We start from the raw sequence: 14157 nt of genomic DNA, 5'->3' as shown, positions 1-14157 counted from the left end.
GTTGCAAGTTCAACAAAATATACACACATGATTCATGAGTCGGTTAGTTTTCTGTGATGGCATTTCACTGTTAGCTGTTCTTAGTTTCATTGTTTAATATTCTGCCTTTTTATCTTATCTCATTGTTTCAGAGTAATTCTTGTATGGAGTTACTATAAGTGTGAATGTGTGCACGTGCATGCGTGTGTGTTTTGTTTGTTAGGCCTATTAGTGTTTATTTAGTTTTTTACAGTTTATTTTTAAGTTTAAATTTAAAATGGCACAGTCTAGCCTTAAAGGTAAATGAGGGCGGCCACGACTCTCCAAAAAGAAAACTGCAAGTTTTGGCAAAGGAACACCGATTCATGGCCAAACCCGTGAAATTGTATGCTCTCTTAGGGGTTATTTTGAATTAGAAAGACAGAATGAGGATCCGCTAATTGAAGTTAATACAGTGTTGGAGTGCTGCTGCTCTAAACATTTCCAGAAATACTATCATCAATATTGGCAAGGAAAAGTGCGAAAAAGAAAAGGAAGTTGAAGAAAAAAAAAAAGGAAGATGGCACATCAGCTGGGCCTTCAGATGCGCTGCCGGAAACTCCCGGAAAAGTCAAACCCAAGTCAAAGCTAGTCACGGACCTTGATTCATTTAAAAAGGATGCCATTCGCCGCCATGTATATTCATACATACTACATAATACATAATTAATTAGTACACGAGGTCTTCCACATAACTTTTTCATTTTTATATTTCTGGTATCGAAATGTGTTGTAAATTATCAATGTTCGTGTACCGGTTTTGCAACAATGTTATTCAAATTATAAATATGTCGCACATTTTAACTTTATGCATTGTTAAGGCTCTGTCTTACTCGCAAACAATCAAAATTTGAAGTATGGTTTCGTTCCTGCAAATACAAATTTAAATCCATATTACTCGTTTATGAATTCATTTATTTTGGTATATAATTATTTAGCCCTTTGTGAATAAATGTACTTTAAAAAGGAACAAAAATACTTATTTTAAAGAATAACAGCACATAATTCGTTTATGTAACAAAATTTTCCCAGTCCTCAGAAAGTATTATTATTATTATTATTATTATTATTATTATTATTATTATTATTATTATTATTATTATTATAAGTAGTGGTATGGTAGTGGCAGTAATAGTATTAGTAGTGTGATAGTATTGATCGATCAAAATTAGTTACGTGTAGGTCCATGAACTTTTACTACATTTAATTTTGTAACAAATGTCTTTGAGTCAGACAGCTATAATAACAATCTTCGGTTCAAGGTACCAGCATTAGAAATTAGAATTAGAGCCTAATTTAATGAAACGTGAGATAAGATGTAGTTTTGAATTTGAAATCAGGTGTCTCGTCAGTCTCTTACTGCAATGCAGCAACAGCGGATTCCCCCCTGCGACTCCACATACAACTGTCAGAAGTACAAACATTCGTTAATTCTAGTATAGTTATAGTACAGGACCCACAAACAATCTCTGAGATCAGAAAGTAAATGTAACTACGTCACTCAAAACGTCACAAGTAAAGGAAATAAATACAGTTCAGTATTTAAATAATGCATCCTAAATTAAAATAAATTAAACTATCTTAGCCTGTCCCTATATAAAACATTCGTCAGGCATAAATTCCATAAGTGTAAGTATAATTTGATAACATGAAGAGATTACTTATTTTAAATTCTGAAAAAACACATAATGGAAGTTTAACATTTTTCATAAAGTCAGCACGAGCATATTTCACATTACAGTGGATTCCACATAATAGATCTGTGATTAGTAGGATCAAGCTTAGAGGGACAAATACAATAAACATCAATATATGTATCTAATTTTGGTTAAGAGGACCAGTCACTTTATTGGACCAAAACCCATGGTCCCAATATGGTTCTATTATGCGGAATCCACTGTATAAGAAAATTAATAAAAGGAGAACATTACAACATTTCATCATATAAAATAAACCAATACATTTATATAAATAAAGTAAAACGTTGCTTGTGGTTCATCTATTTCAGTTTCTCGTAAAGGTAATATTAATGTGTTTAAAAAATATATTATATTATTGTTTCTAACTTAAAAATTAAATAAAAGTTATTGATATGAATGTTAACTACAAAGATGATATGATAATAATGGAAACATTTATGTGACTAACAATAAAAATGTTAGTAGATGAGACTGTCCAATAGTAAAGCACTTAATGCCAGTAGGCCTATAGTATTTTCAATAACTAAACAAAAACAAAACAGTTTCTACTTAGCTCACTACCATAATATTAGGCTATAGGACTGTAACAACTTTGAACTTTCTAATTATAGTCACGATATCATATATTTAGTATAATTACCTCTGCCACATAATCTCTGTCTTCAAGAGTTCCCTGGCTGAAGTACCTGCAAATAATACAAAAATTATATCCGAATCTAGACTCACAGGCTGAATAATTACATTTATATTTCTCATTGTGTGTTCTGCTCATCATGTGCAACACAAGATAATTAAAATGATGCATTAATTTCTCCACATCATGAATAAGTGTTATGTTCTTAAGCGAGAATCATATAACAACTTAGAATAGTGTGTACATGAAATATAGTCTAGTCTACTGAAATTTAATTATTTAATTATTTCTTATTGTATTTTTAATTTGTAATTATTTCTTATTGTATTTTTAATTTGTAAAATACTGTATTTTCAAGATTCATAGTAGTCTAATATTTGCTTACATTTCAACTGAACGTGAATGACATTTCCAATGACCTTGCTCTGAAAGCATACCAATACACAACAGAGTGACTAATGACTGCTTCAGTGTATGTATCGGGCAAAAGTAAATAATTATGTCTCTCTTCATTTTCAAAAAAGTTAAGCACAAAACACATTTTTTCTGGGAAAACCTTGACAGATTAAAACATTTTTTATTCAGTTATTTTATCAGTATAAACTATTGTTTACAGTCCGTATATGCCACGAAGTTCGACTTTAATATTAAACTGTGTAAATAATACTAATAATAATAATAATAATAATAATAATAATAATAATAATAATAATAATAATAATAATAATAATAATAATAACAACAACAGCAGCAATGATGCTTTAAGAAATGTGAATATAATACTTAAAAATCTTCAGCACATTTATATTCAGTAAGTTATATGTTATAACTAGTGCTGTTGATCGATCAAAATATTTAATCGATTAACTATTTGAATTTAATCGATTAATCGAGTTTTGATCGAGTTGAAAAAATGTTGTAATATATTGTAATACACAATTATTATTGTTAAATTTAACTAGTGTTTGGTAATAAGCATAAGTATTAAATGTTATATACTGTGTCTGTATATATTGTATTGTTATATTATAAAACAACTATTTTAATTACTTACTAACATATTTATTATGAAGCTTATAATTTATTGTGTCAATTCCTCCGGGAATTTTTGAGGCAAGCATAAATAACAAAGTATGAAGACTCATCTAGTTAATACTCCTTCATCCATGATTTTAAACATGTGAGTGCATTCACATGCTCCGAATTAAGTACAGCTCTACATTTAGTAACAATGTTTCCTGCATCACTAAACACGAAAAAACTTTTTTTCTGTCAAGCACTTCTCCACGATCGTTCAATTTAAATCCAAATGTTTCACTGAGTTTACCTCTCAAATTCTCATATGACATAATGGAGTTTACACTTTTCACGAACCATAGAAAACTGTTTTTTTTTTTCTTTATCAAACTAAACACACAACCTTCACATACAAACTCAGTACAGAAACTGCAACTGCAAAACTACAGCGGTCAAAACAGAAGACTGGCCCCTATTGTAATCGAATTATCAAATTTTAGAAAGAGAAGAAGGTAGTTACGCTCTCACTTGCACACAGTGTAGACATGGCTATTTTATAAGGGACAGTGAGACGAATCCCAGAAAAATATGTACCATAATTTCCCATAACTATGGTCCAAACACCCAACTATGGTCCAAAATGCATTATGTACTACTTAGTCCCCCAAGAGTTCGGTGTTTGCCATTTTAGGTGCCACTGTGATGGAATTATGTTCCCCATAGATGCTTTCATCTACCATTACACGTGGCAATGATATGGATCTTAACAAGGTCATTGTGCATCATTCTATTGAATGTGTGAAGACATGAAATCATTCAGTTTGTGTTTGTTTTATTTAGTTCTCCCCTGTAGAACTGGTACATTATAGATATATGATTTTTTGTACAATTAAACCTGGCTATATAGTGTTTACTTTCACGTAATAATTACACTGGCAGAGGTTAAGGACTCTGCGTGAAAAATGTTTAACCTCAAGGCTAGAAGTCAGTCCTCAACTATGTACCACAATTTTTCGTGGACCATAGTTGTATTTCATTTTGAAATATTTGTTTTAATAAAATGTGATCAATATGATTATTTATTTCTGCAAATATGCTATCCCATTATATTCTAAAACAACATTCAACATTACAGTCCAGTAAATAAAGAAACAGGCTGTTCCAGCGTCAATGGTACTAGCACGAATGATGGTCCAGTAAAACGAAAACTTCAGGGTAGAAGGAAAACAACCATCCCTGTAAGTGACTATGAGAGCGATGAAATTGAATTGGATACAGATTATGATGTTTCCGGTGTTCTCTCCATATTTACAAACAGTGAGTCAGATGTGGAAAAGAAGACGAAATCTGTTAAATTAATGCTAAAGGCACATAGTTATATGGTAGTTACTTAGTAGGAGGAATTATGGCCAGGGAAAGTTTTGGAAGTGAAGAACAATGGAAATGTTTCATGTATAGTAAGAAGCGGCAATTACTGAGGTGGTGAGAAATGGATGATATTTTATTCTATAGAAAGAAAAACATAATAAAACAAATTGAAGACCCCAAATGCGTCTCGAAAAAGAGAGAACTATTTTCAATTTCAGAATTACAAGAGAAATGGAGATTCAAAGGATCGAAATAAGCCTACTAAGTGTAGTTCTCAGTATGATAAATAAACATTATCAGTGAATTTATTTGCATAATATTTTGCTAAGAATGTGTTAGTTTATTTTGATACCGTACTTTTGTTCTTTAATATACACTCACCGGCAAAAAAAAAATCGGGCCAACTACATTTTCTTTAACATTTTTGAAAATTGTAGAATTTTTAAAATAATTGTAGGCGTGCTGAGATTCATTTAGTTATTCATTTATTTTGTGATACGTAACAATGTAATACTGATACGTAATAGCCAATAATGATCTGAAGAGAAGATTCGTTCTTCTTGTAATATTGTGTCTAAACTTCTCGGACTCATTTCAAGCTAAGCTGAAGAAGTCTACAGACTGGTACGCTCTTTTGAGGCAGTATTGGAGTACTTCATTGTATACAAATGTCACACTAAGACCTACTCATTCAGCAAAAGTGGTTGCATTGATAGAAGGTGGGAATAGTCAGCATTATGTGGCTGCAGTTCTTGGGATTCCTCAATTGACCGTACGAGTGTACCATCGCGCTAGAGAGAGAGGATGTTATTCCAGGACACCCGGTTCAGGGAGAAAAACGAGTAACTTCGGCTCGTGACGACCATTTTATTGTCCTAAACACATTAAGAAATCACATTCCACAGCTATTGAGACCAGAAGAGCCTTCCAGAAAATAAGACAAGTTAACGTGAGTGAGACAACTGTAAGAGGACGTCTGGATGAATGTGGGCTGAATTCCAGAAGACCAGCTGAAGGCCCAGAATTGCTCCAGCAACATCATGTGAACGATTATGTTTTGCTCACAATCATGCTAATTGGAACCTGGGGGAGTAACGACAAGTGTTCTTCACAGATGTTGTTTCGTTTACAGATGGACGTGAAAGAGTGTGGAGAAGAGAAGGAGAACGTTTTTCTTCATGTATCTTCAGTTCATGTGTCAGTTTCCAAGGTGGATCAGTAATGATATGGGGTGGCATTTCGTATGAAGCTCACACAGAACTTGTTTTCATTAATGGAGGTGCTTTTACTGCTCCAAGATACATCGAAGAAGGTCTAATTTAACATGTGGTACCATATGCCCCAGTTATTGGTGAAAACTTCCTGTTAATGCATGACAATGCTCGCCCTCATGCTACAAGAATCGTGGATGAGTTCCTTCACGACGTTGGATTGAATAGGATGACATGGCCTGCAAGAAGTCCTGATATAAACCCTATTGAACACGTGTGGGAAATGCTAGGGGAGCGAGTTAGAAGTCGTGTAACTCCTCACAGCAACTTACAGCAGCTCCGAAATGTTCTAAGTAAAGAATGGAATAGAATCGACCAGACTAACATCCAGAATCTGATCGAAGGGTTGAATCGGAGAATGGCAACATTCATACAGTCACGGGAAGGCAATACCCGCTATTAGCAACATCTGGTTGGCCACAAAATCAGTTGAACATTTGGAAGAAAATTGATACCTACAGTTGTAAGTTTTTACACCTTTTAATTAGGCCTATATCCATTGTTTGGCGTTTAAAATAATAGCCCAAATAATAATTGAGAATTTTTTTTTTTTGAAAAGCAATGTTTTCTTCATTTCATAATGGGTTTTCTGATTCTCACCTCATAAAAAATTGAGAAACTTTAGGTGGCCCGGTTTTTTTGCCGGTGAGTGTAGTTGTTCATTATTGCAGGAAAATGACTTTCAGATTTCACTTGTGTATTGTGTGTTTATGTAATGTGTACTAATAAAAAAAATCCGTGTACTTTTCATTTATTTTTAATATTCCTGTGCTAGATTATGTTCCTACCCTTAAATTAGAAACTCAATGTATTGATTTACGAATAATTACAGCTCCAGCTATAGTCCATTCATGCTTTCAAGCATGAATATATGAGTGGACCATAGTTGGGCAACTCAGAATACAACTATGTACCAATGCTTATTATTTTTTAACACTTGTAATTAAATAATTTCAAACACGTATGTCAATATTTATTTAATATACAATTACAAGAGTCCGAAGCCAAAATTTCACTTAATCTGGATGAATAGTACTGAATATACAAAGAAAAATGTGAAAAATGTGGACCATAGTTAGGGGAAACTATGGTATTTCATATGCTAGGAAGATGAGCTGACAACAAGGTGGAAGTTTCTTGGAAAACCATAAAACTTAATAACGGTTTCACGTTGTGTTTCAACTTTCAATAGAGGTAGAGTAGGTCACTGTCCTCATATCTCCAGCTCTTTCTGAAGTGTTTGTGCAAAGATTTTTCCTACGCTACATGGTTTACAGTTAGAAAATAACAGTACTATTGTGCTTTTAAGTAAGCAATTTCCGAGAGAAAATATTGTCGGAATTTTTAGTATGAGTTTGTATTAACAAAATAATAATATCAACTACAACCGATTAATTTTAATCGACTCTATTATTCAATTAAATATTTTTGATTGATTAATCTTGCAACAGAAATTGACCGATTAATCCAGGGGTCGTCAGCATAGAGCACGCTGGGGCTGGCCTCTCTTACCCGCGCAAAACGCAGTGCACTATAGTTCTCTCGTAGCTGCTAGTGGGTATGCTCTCTATCTCTCCTTGTTGCACGACGGTGCGCTCGGGACGGCACCGCGTACCCATTGCACATTTCAGCAAGTGCTGACAACCACTGGATTAATCGATTAAATCCCACAACACTACTATTTCAAATATTACAGTCTCAGTAGGCTGCATCACATCCATTTTCATAATATTTCTTCCAACGTTTTCAAAACAGAAGATGTAACGCAACCACAAGGATGTCTACATAGTAATTCTAAAAGCGTGCAATGATATGGTATTTAAAATAGACAAGCCATGCTGTTTCATAAGATATACTTACTCTAATGTTGGTATAACATAATTTGATTTGAGATCATTTAGATAAGCTCCATTAATTGCTGTTCCTTCAATGACAAATATGATATCTGCTTGGAGTCCATGGTCACCTGGTCCTACCACCATGGTTTTAAATCACTCCAAATCTGTTTCAGAACAAAAAACTATATTAATCCCAGATTCGCTTACAGATTTTATATTTCCCTCACTACTCAATTTTCATAGCATACAAAAGAAGTTTTTAATTCCATTTGGTTTTCAAATGATTTCTGGGTGTCTATTTTTGAGATGAAAGTAAATTACGGACTTACTGGCTGGCCTTTTCAGGTTAAATCCAATGATAGATTGCCAAATATCATGGCGCACGAGCGCAAGGCTACTACGTCATTCAAAATTATGCACGTATGCATTGCAGCCAACACTACACTATTTAGCGATGAGAGAAAGCCTGCAATCATGTATTTGAAAAGCCAATAAGTTGTAACTATGAAATCGTGGACGTAGTTTATCGACACAACACCAGAGTCGCATTGATACGATGCCTCCAGCACAGTAAACCCGTGCGGTACAGCAAGTGTTGATCCAACACATTATTACCCGGGATCGATTCCAGTATAGAAGCAATTCTTTGGGAAATGTATGAGAGAATTGCAAATTGTCGAAAAATTAGGAACTTATACATCCAATGACAGAACAGGGAAAGGACTGACAAGACGGAGACTGGACTGAGAGAACATAGAGTGCACTGAGAAGATATAGAGTAGACTGAGAGGAGATAGAGTGGACTGAAAGGACATACATTGGACTGAGAACATATCGAGTGGACTGAGAGTATATAGAGTGTACTGAGAGGACATAGAGTGGACTGAGAAGATTTAGAGTAGACTGAGAGGAGATAGAGTGGACTGAGAGGACATAGAGTGGACTGAGTGGAAATAGAGTGGACTGACAGTACATAGAGTGGACTGAGAGGACATAGAGTGGACTGAGAAGATATAGAGTAGACTGAGAGGAGAGGGAGTGGACTGAGAGGACATAGAGTGGACTGAGAGTACATAGAGTGGACTGAGAGGACATAGAGTGGACTGAGAAGATATAGAGTAGACTGAGAGAAAGATAGAGTGGACTGAGAGGACATATAGTGGACAGAGTGGACATAGAGTGGACTGAGAGGCCATAGACTGGACTGAGAGTAAATAGAGTGGACTGAGAAGATATAGAGTAGACTGAGAGGCGATACAGTGGACTGAGAGGACATAGAGTGGACTGAGTGGACATAGAGTGGATTGAGAGGGCATAGAGTGGACTGCGAAGATATAGAGTGGACTGAAAGAACATAGAGTGGACTGAGAGGACATAGAGTGGACTGAGAATAAATAGAATGGACTGAGAGGAAATAGAGTGGATTGAGAGTACATAGAGTGGACTGAAAAGATGTAGAGTGGACTGAGAGCACATAGAGTGGCCTGAGAAGATAGAGACTGGACTGAGAGGACATAGAGTGGAGTGAAAGGACATAGAGTGGACTGAGAGTACATAGAGTGGACTGAGAGGACATAGAGTGGACTGAGAAGATATAGAGTGGACTGAGAGGACATAAAGTGGACTGAGAAGATATAGAGTGGACTGAGAGAACATAGAGTGGACTGAGAGGATGTAGAGTGGACTGAGAGGACATAGAGTGGACTGAGAGGACAGAAAGTGCACTGAGAGGCCACAGAGTGCAATGAGAGCACGTAGAATGGACTGAGAGGAGATAGAGTGGACTGAGTGGACAGAAGGTGAACTCAGAGGAGAAAGAGTGTACTGAGAGGTCGTAGAATGGACAGAGAGGAGATAGAGTGGACTGAGAGGACAGAAAGTAGACTGAGAGGACACAGAGTGTACCGAGAGGACATAGAGTGGACTGAGAGAACATAGAGTGGACTGAGAGGACAGAAAGTGGACTGAGCAGACACAGAGAGTACTGAGAGGACAAAGAGTAGACTGAGAAGATGTAGAGTGGACTGAGAGGACATAAAGTGGACTGAGAAGATATGGAGTGGACTGAGAGGACATAGAGTGGACTGAGAAGATATAGAGTGGACTGAGAGAACATAGAGTGGACTGAGAGGACACTAAGTGGACTGAGAAGATATAGAGTGGACTGAGACAACAGAGTGGAGTGAGGATGTAGAGTGGGCTGAGAGAACAAAAAGTGGACTGAGAGGAGAGAGGGTGGACTGAGAGGATACAGAATCTACTGTGAGGACCTTGAGTGGACTGAGAGGAGATAGAGTGGACTGAGAGGACAGAAAGTGGACTGAGGGGACACAGAGTGTACTGAGAGGACGTAGAATGGATTGAGAGGAGATAGAGTGGACTGAGAGGACATAAAGTGGACTGAGAGGACACAGAGTGTACTGAGAGCACATAGAGTGGACAGAGAGAACGTAAAGTGGACTGAGAGGATACAAAGTGGACTGAGAGGACACAAAGTGGACTGAGAGGACACAGAGAGTACTGAGAGGACATAGAGTGGAATGAGAAGATATAGAGTGGACTGAGAGGACATAAAGTGGACTGAGAAGATATAGAGTGTATTGAGAGAACATAGAGTGGACTGAGAGGATGTACAGTGGACTGAGAGGACAGAAGGTGGACTGAGAGGCTACAGAGTGTACTGAGAGGACATAGAGTGGACTGAGAGGAGATAGAGTGGACTGAGAGGAGACACAGTGGACTGAGAGGACAGAAAGTGGACTGAGAGGACACAGAGTGTACTGAGAGGACGTAGAATGGACTGAGAGGAGATAGAGTGGACTGAGAGGACAGAAAGTGGACTGAGAGAACACAGAGTGTACTGAGAGGACATAGAGTGGACTGACAGAAAATAGGGTGGACTGAGAGGACAGAAAGGGGACTGAGAGGACACAGAGAGTACTGAGAGGACATAGATTGGACTGAGGGGACAGAAAGTGGACTGAGAGGACTCAGAGTGTACTGAGAGGAGATACAGTGGACTGAGAGGAGATAGAGTGGACTGAGAGGACAGAAAGTGGACTGAGAGGACACAAAGTGTACTGAGAGGAAATTGAGTGGACTGAGAGGACATAGAGTGGACTGAGAGAATAGAAAGTGGACTTAGAGGATATACAGTGGATTGATAGGACAAAAAGTGGACTGAGAGGACACAGAATGTACTGTGATGAGACAGAGCGGACTGAGAGGAGATAGAGTGGACTGAGAGGACAGAAAGTGGACTGAGAGGACACAGAGTGTACTGAGAGGACATAGAGTGGACTGAGAGGTCACAGAGTGGACTGAGAGAGTAGAAAGTGGACTGAAAGGATATACAGTGGACTGAGAGGACAAAAAGTGGACTGAGAGGACACATAGTGTACTGAAAGGAAATAGAGTGGACTGAGAAAATATAGAGCGGACTGAGAGAACATAAAGTGTACTGAGAAGATATAGAGTGGACTGAGAGAACATAGTTGGCTGAGAGAATAGAAATTGGACTGAGAAGACATACAGTGGACTCAGAGGCCTGAAAGTGGACAGAGAGGAGACAGAGAGTACTGAGAGGACATAGAGTGGACTGAGCGGACATAAATTGGACTGAAAGGACGTAGAGTGGACTGAGAGGACAGAAGGTGGACTGAGAGGATACAGAGTGTACTGAGAGGACATTGAGTGGACTGAGAAGAGATAGAGTGGACTGAGAGGACAGAAAGTGGACTGAGAGGACATAAAGTGAACTGAGAAAATATAGACTGGATTGAGAGAAGAGAGTGGACTGAGAGGATGTAGAGTGGATTGAGAAGAAAGAAGGTGGACTGAGAGGCTACAGAGTGTACTGAGAGGACATAGAGTGGACTGAGAGGACAGAAAGTGGACTGAGGGGACACAGAGTGTACTGAGACGACGTAGAATGAACTGAGAGGACATAGAGTGGACTGAGAGGACAGAAAGTAGACTGAGAGGACACAGAGTGTACTGAGAGGACATAGTGTGGACTGAGAGAACATAGAGTGGACTGAGAGGACAGAAAGTGGACTGAGAGGACAAACAGTGTACTGAGAGGAAAAACAGTGTCCTGAGAGGACATAGAGTGGACTGAGAGGAGCTAGAGTGGACTGAAAGGACAGAAGGTGGACTGAGAGAATAGAAGGTGGACTGAGAGGATACAGAATGTACTGAGAGAACATAGAGTGGATTGAGAGGAGATAGAGTGGACTGAGAGGTCACAGAGTGGACTGAGAGGATATAGAGTGGACTGAGAAGATATAGAGTGGACTGAGAAGACATAAAGTGGACTGAGAACATATAGAGTGGACTGAGAGAACATAGAGTTGACTGAGAGAATAGAAATTGGACTGAGAGGACATATAGTGGACTCAGAGGACAGGAAGTGGACTGAGAGGACACAGAGAGTACTGAGAGGACTTATAGTGGACTGAGAAGATATAGAGTGGACTGAGCGGACATATAGTGGACTGAAAGGACATAGAGTGGACTGAGAGGACAGAACGTGGACTGAGAGGATTCAGATTGTACTGAGAGGACATTGCGTGGACTGAGAGGAGATAGAGTGGACTGAGAGTACAGAAATTTGGCTGAGAGGACACAGAGTGTACTGAGAGGACATAGGGTGGACTGAGACAACATAGAGTGGACTGAGAGGACAGTAAGTGGACTGAGAGAACACAGAGAGTACTCATAGGACATAGAGTGGAGTGAGAAGATATATAGTGGGCTGAGAGGACATAAAGTGAACTGAGAAAATATAGAGTGGACTGAGAGAAGAGAGTGGACTGAGAGGATGTAGAGTGGATTGAGAAGAAAGAAGGTGGACTGAGAGGCTACAGAGTGTACTGAGAGGAGATAGAGTGGACTGAGAGGACAGAAAGTGGACTGAGGGGACACAGAGTGTACTGAGAGGACATAGAGTGGACTGAGAGAACATAGAGTGGACTGAGAGTACAGAAAGTGGACTGAGAGGACAGTGTACTGAGAGGACAAACAGTGTCCTGAGAGGACATAGAGTGGACTGAGAGGAGATAGAGTGGACTGAAAGGACAGAATGTGGACTGAGAGAAGAGAAGGTGGACTGAGTGGATACAGAATGTACTGAGAGGACATTGAGTGGACTGAGAGGAGATAGAGTGGACTGAGAGGACAGAAAGTGGACAGAGGGGACACAGGGTGTACTGAGAGGACATAGAGTGGACTGAGAGGTCACAGAGTGGACTGAGAGGACATACAGTGGACTGAGAGGACAAAAAGTGGACTGAGAGGACACAGAGTGTACTGAGAGGACATAGAGTGGACTGAGAAGATATAGTGTGGACTGAGAGGACATAAAGTGGACTGAGAAGATATAGAGTGGACTGAGAAAACATAGAGTTGACTGAGAGAATAGAAATTGGACTGAGAGGACATACAGTGGACTCAGAGGACAGAAAGTGGACTGAGAGGACACAGAGAGCTTTGAGAGGACATAGAGTGGACTGAAAATATATAGAGTGGACTGATAGGTCATAAAGTGGACTGAGAAGATAGTGAGTGGACTGAGAGAACATAGTGAGGACTGAGAGGATGTAGAGTGGACAGAGAGGACATAGAGTGGACTGAGAAGAGAGGAGGTGGACTGAGAGTATACACAATGTACTGAGAGGACATTGAGTGAACTGAGAGGGGATGGAGTGGACTGAGAGCACAGATCGTGGACTGAGGGGACACAGAGTGTACTGAGAGGACGTAGAATGGACTGAGAGGAGATTGAGTGGTCTGAGAGGATAGAAAGTGGAGTGAGAGGACACAGAGTGTACTGAGAGGACATAGAGTGGACTGAGAGAATATAAAGTGGACTGAGAGGACAGAAAGTGGACCGAGAGGACATAGAGTGGACTGAGAAGATATAGTGGACTGAGAGGACATAATGTGGACTGAGAAGATATAGAGTGGACTGAGAAAACATAGAGTGGACTGAGAGAATGTAGAGTGCACTGAGAGTACAGAAGGTGGACTGAGAGTCTACAAAGTGTACTGAGAGGACATAGAGTGGACTAAGAGGAGATTGAGTGGACTGAGAGGAGATAAAGTGGACTGAGAGAGCAGAAAGTGGGCTGAGAGAACACAGAGTGTACTGAGAGGACGTAGAATGGACTGAGAGGAGATACAGTGGACTGAGAGGACAGAAAGGGGACTGAGAGGACATAGAGTGGACTGAGAGTACATAGACTGGACTGAGAGGACAGAAAGTGGACTGAGAAGACACAGAGAGCATTAGGAGGACATAGAGTGGACTG

At 38.8% G+C, this 14157-nt stretch overlaps 1 protein-coding gene across 6 annotated transcripts in view; it reads right to left on the bottom strand.

Moving 5' to 3' along the window:
• Window positions 1-8290, bottom strand: part of MED25 (Mediator complex subunit 25) — a 247691-nt gene extending 239401 nt beyond the window's left edge. For 3 of the 6 annotated variants that reach the window (XM_069840861.1, XM_069840863.1, XM_069840864.1), the window contains exons 1-3: window positions 8176-8289; window positions 7869-8010; window positions 2359-2404 (exon numbers count right to left, since the gene is read on the bottom strand). In XM_069840861.1, the coding sequence (XP_069696962.1) occupies window positions 2359-2404; window positions 7869-7990 (168 nt within the window). In that variant the 5' untranslated portion in view covers window positions 7991-8010; window positions 8176-8289. Of the gene's footprint in view, window positions 1-2358; window positions 2405-7868; window positions 8011-8175 lie in introns of those variants that run through there. The other 3 variants (XM_069840860.1, XM_069840862.1, XM_069840865.1) reach the window with 2 other exon arrangements.
• Window positions 8291-14157: the final 5867 nt, after the last annotated feature.

The sequence above is a fragment of the Periplaneta americana genome, chromosome 12 (genome assembly GCF_040183065.1).
Source record: "Periplaneta americana isolate PAMFEO1 chromosome 12, P.americana_PAMFEO1_priV1, whole genome shotgun sequence".
NCBI lineage: Eukaryota > Metazoa > Arthropoda > Insecta > Blattodea > Blattidae > Periplaneta > Periplaneta americana.
The sequence above is the reverse complement of the archived record's forward strand: the minus strand, read 5'-3'. Positions and strand labels throughout refer to the sequence as shown.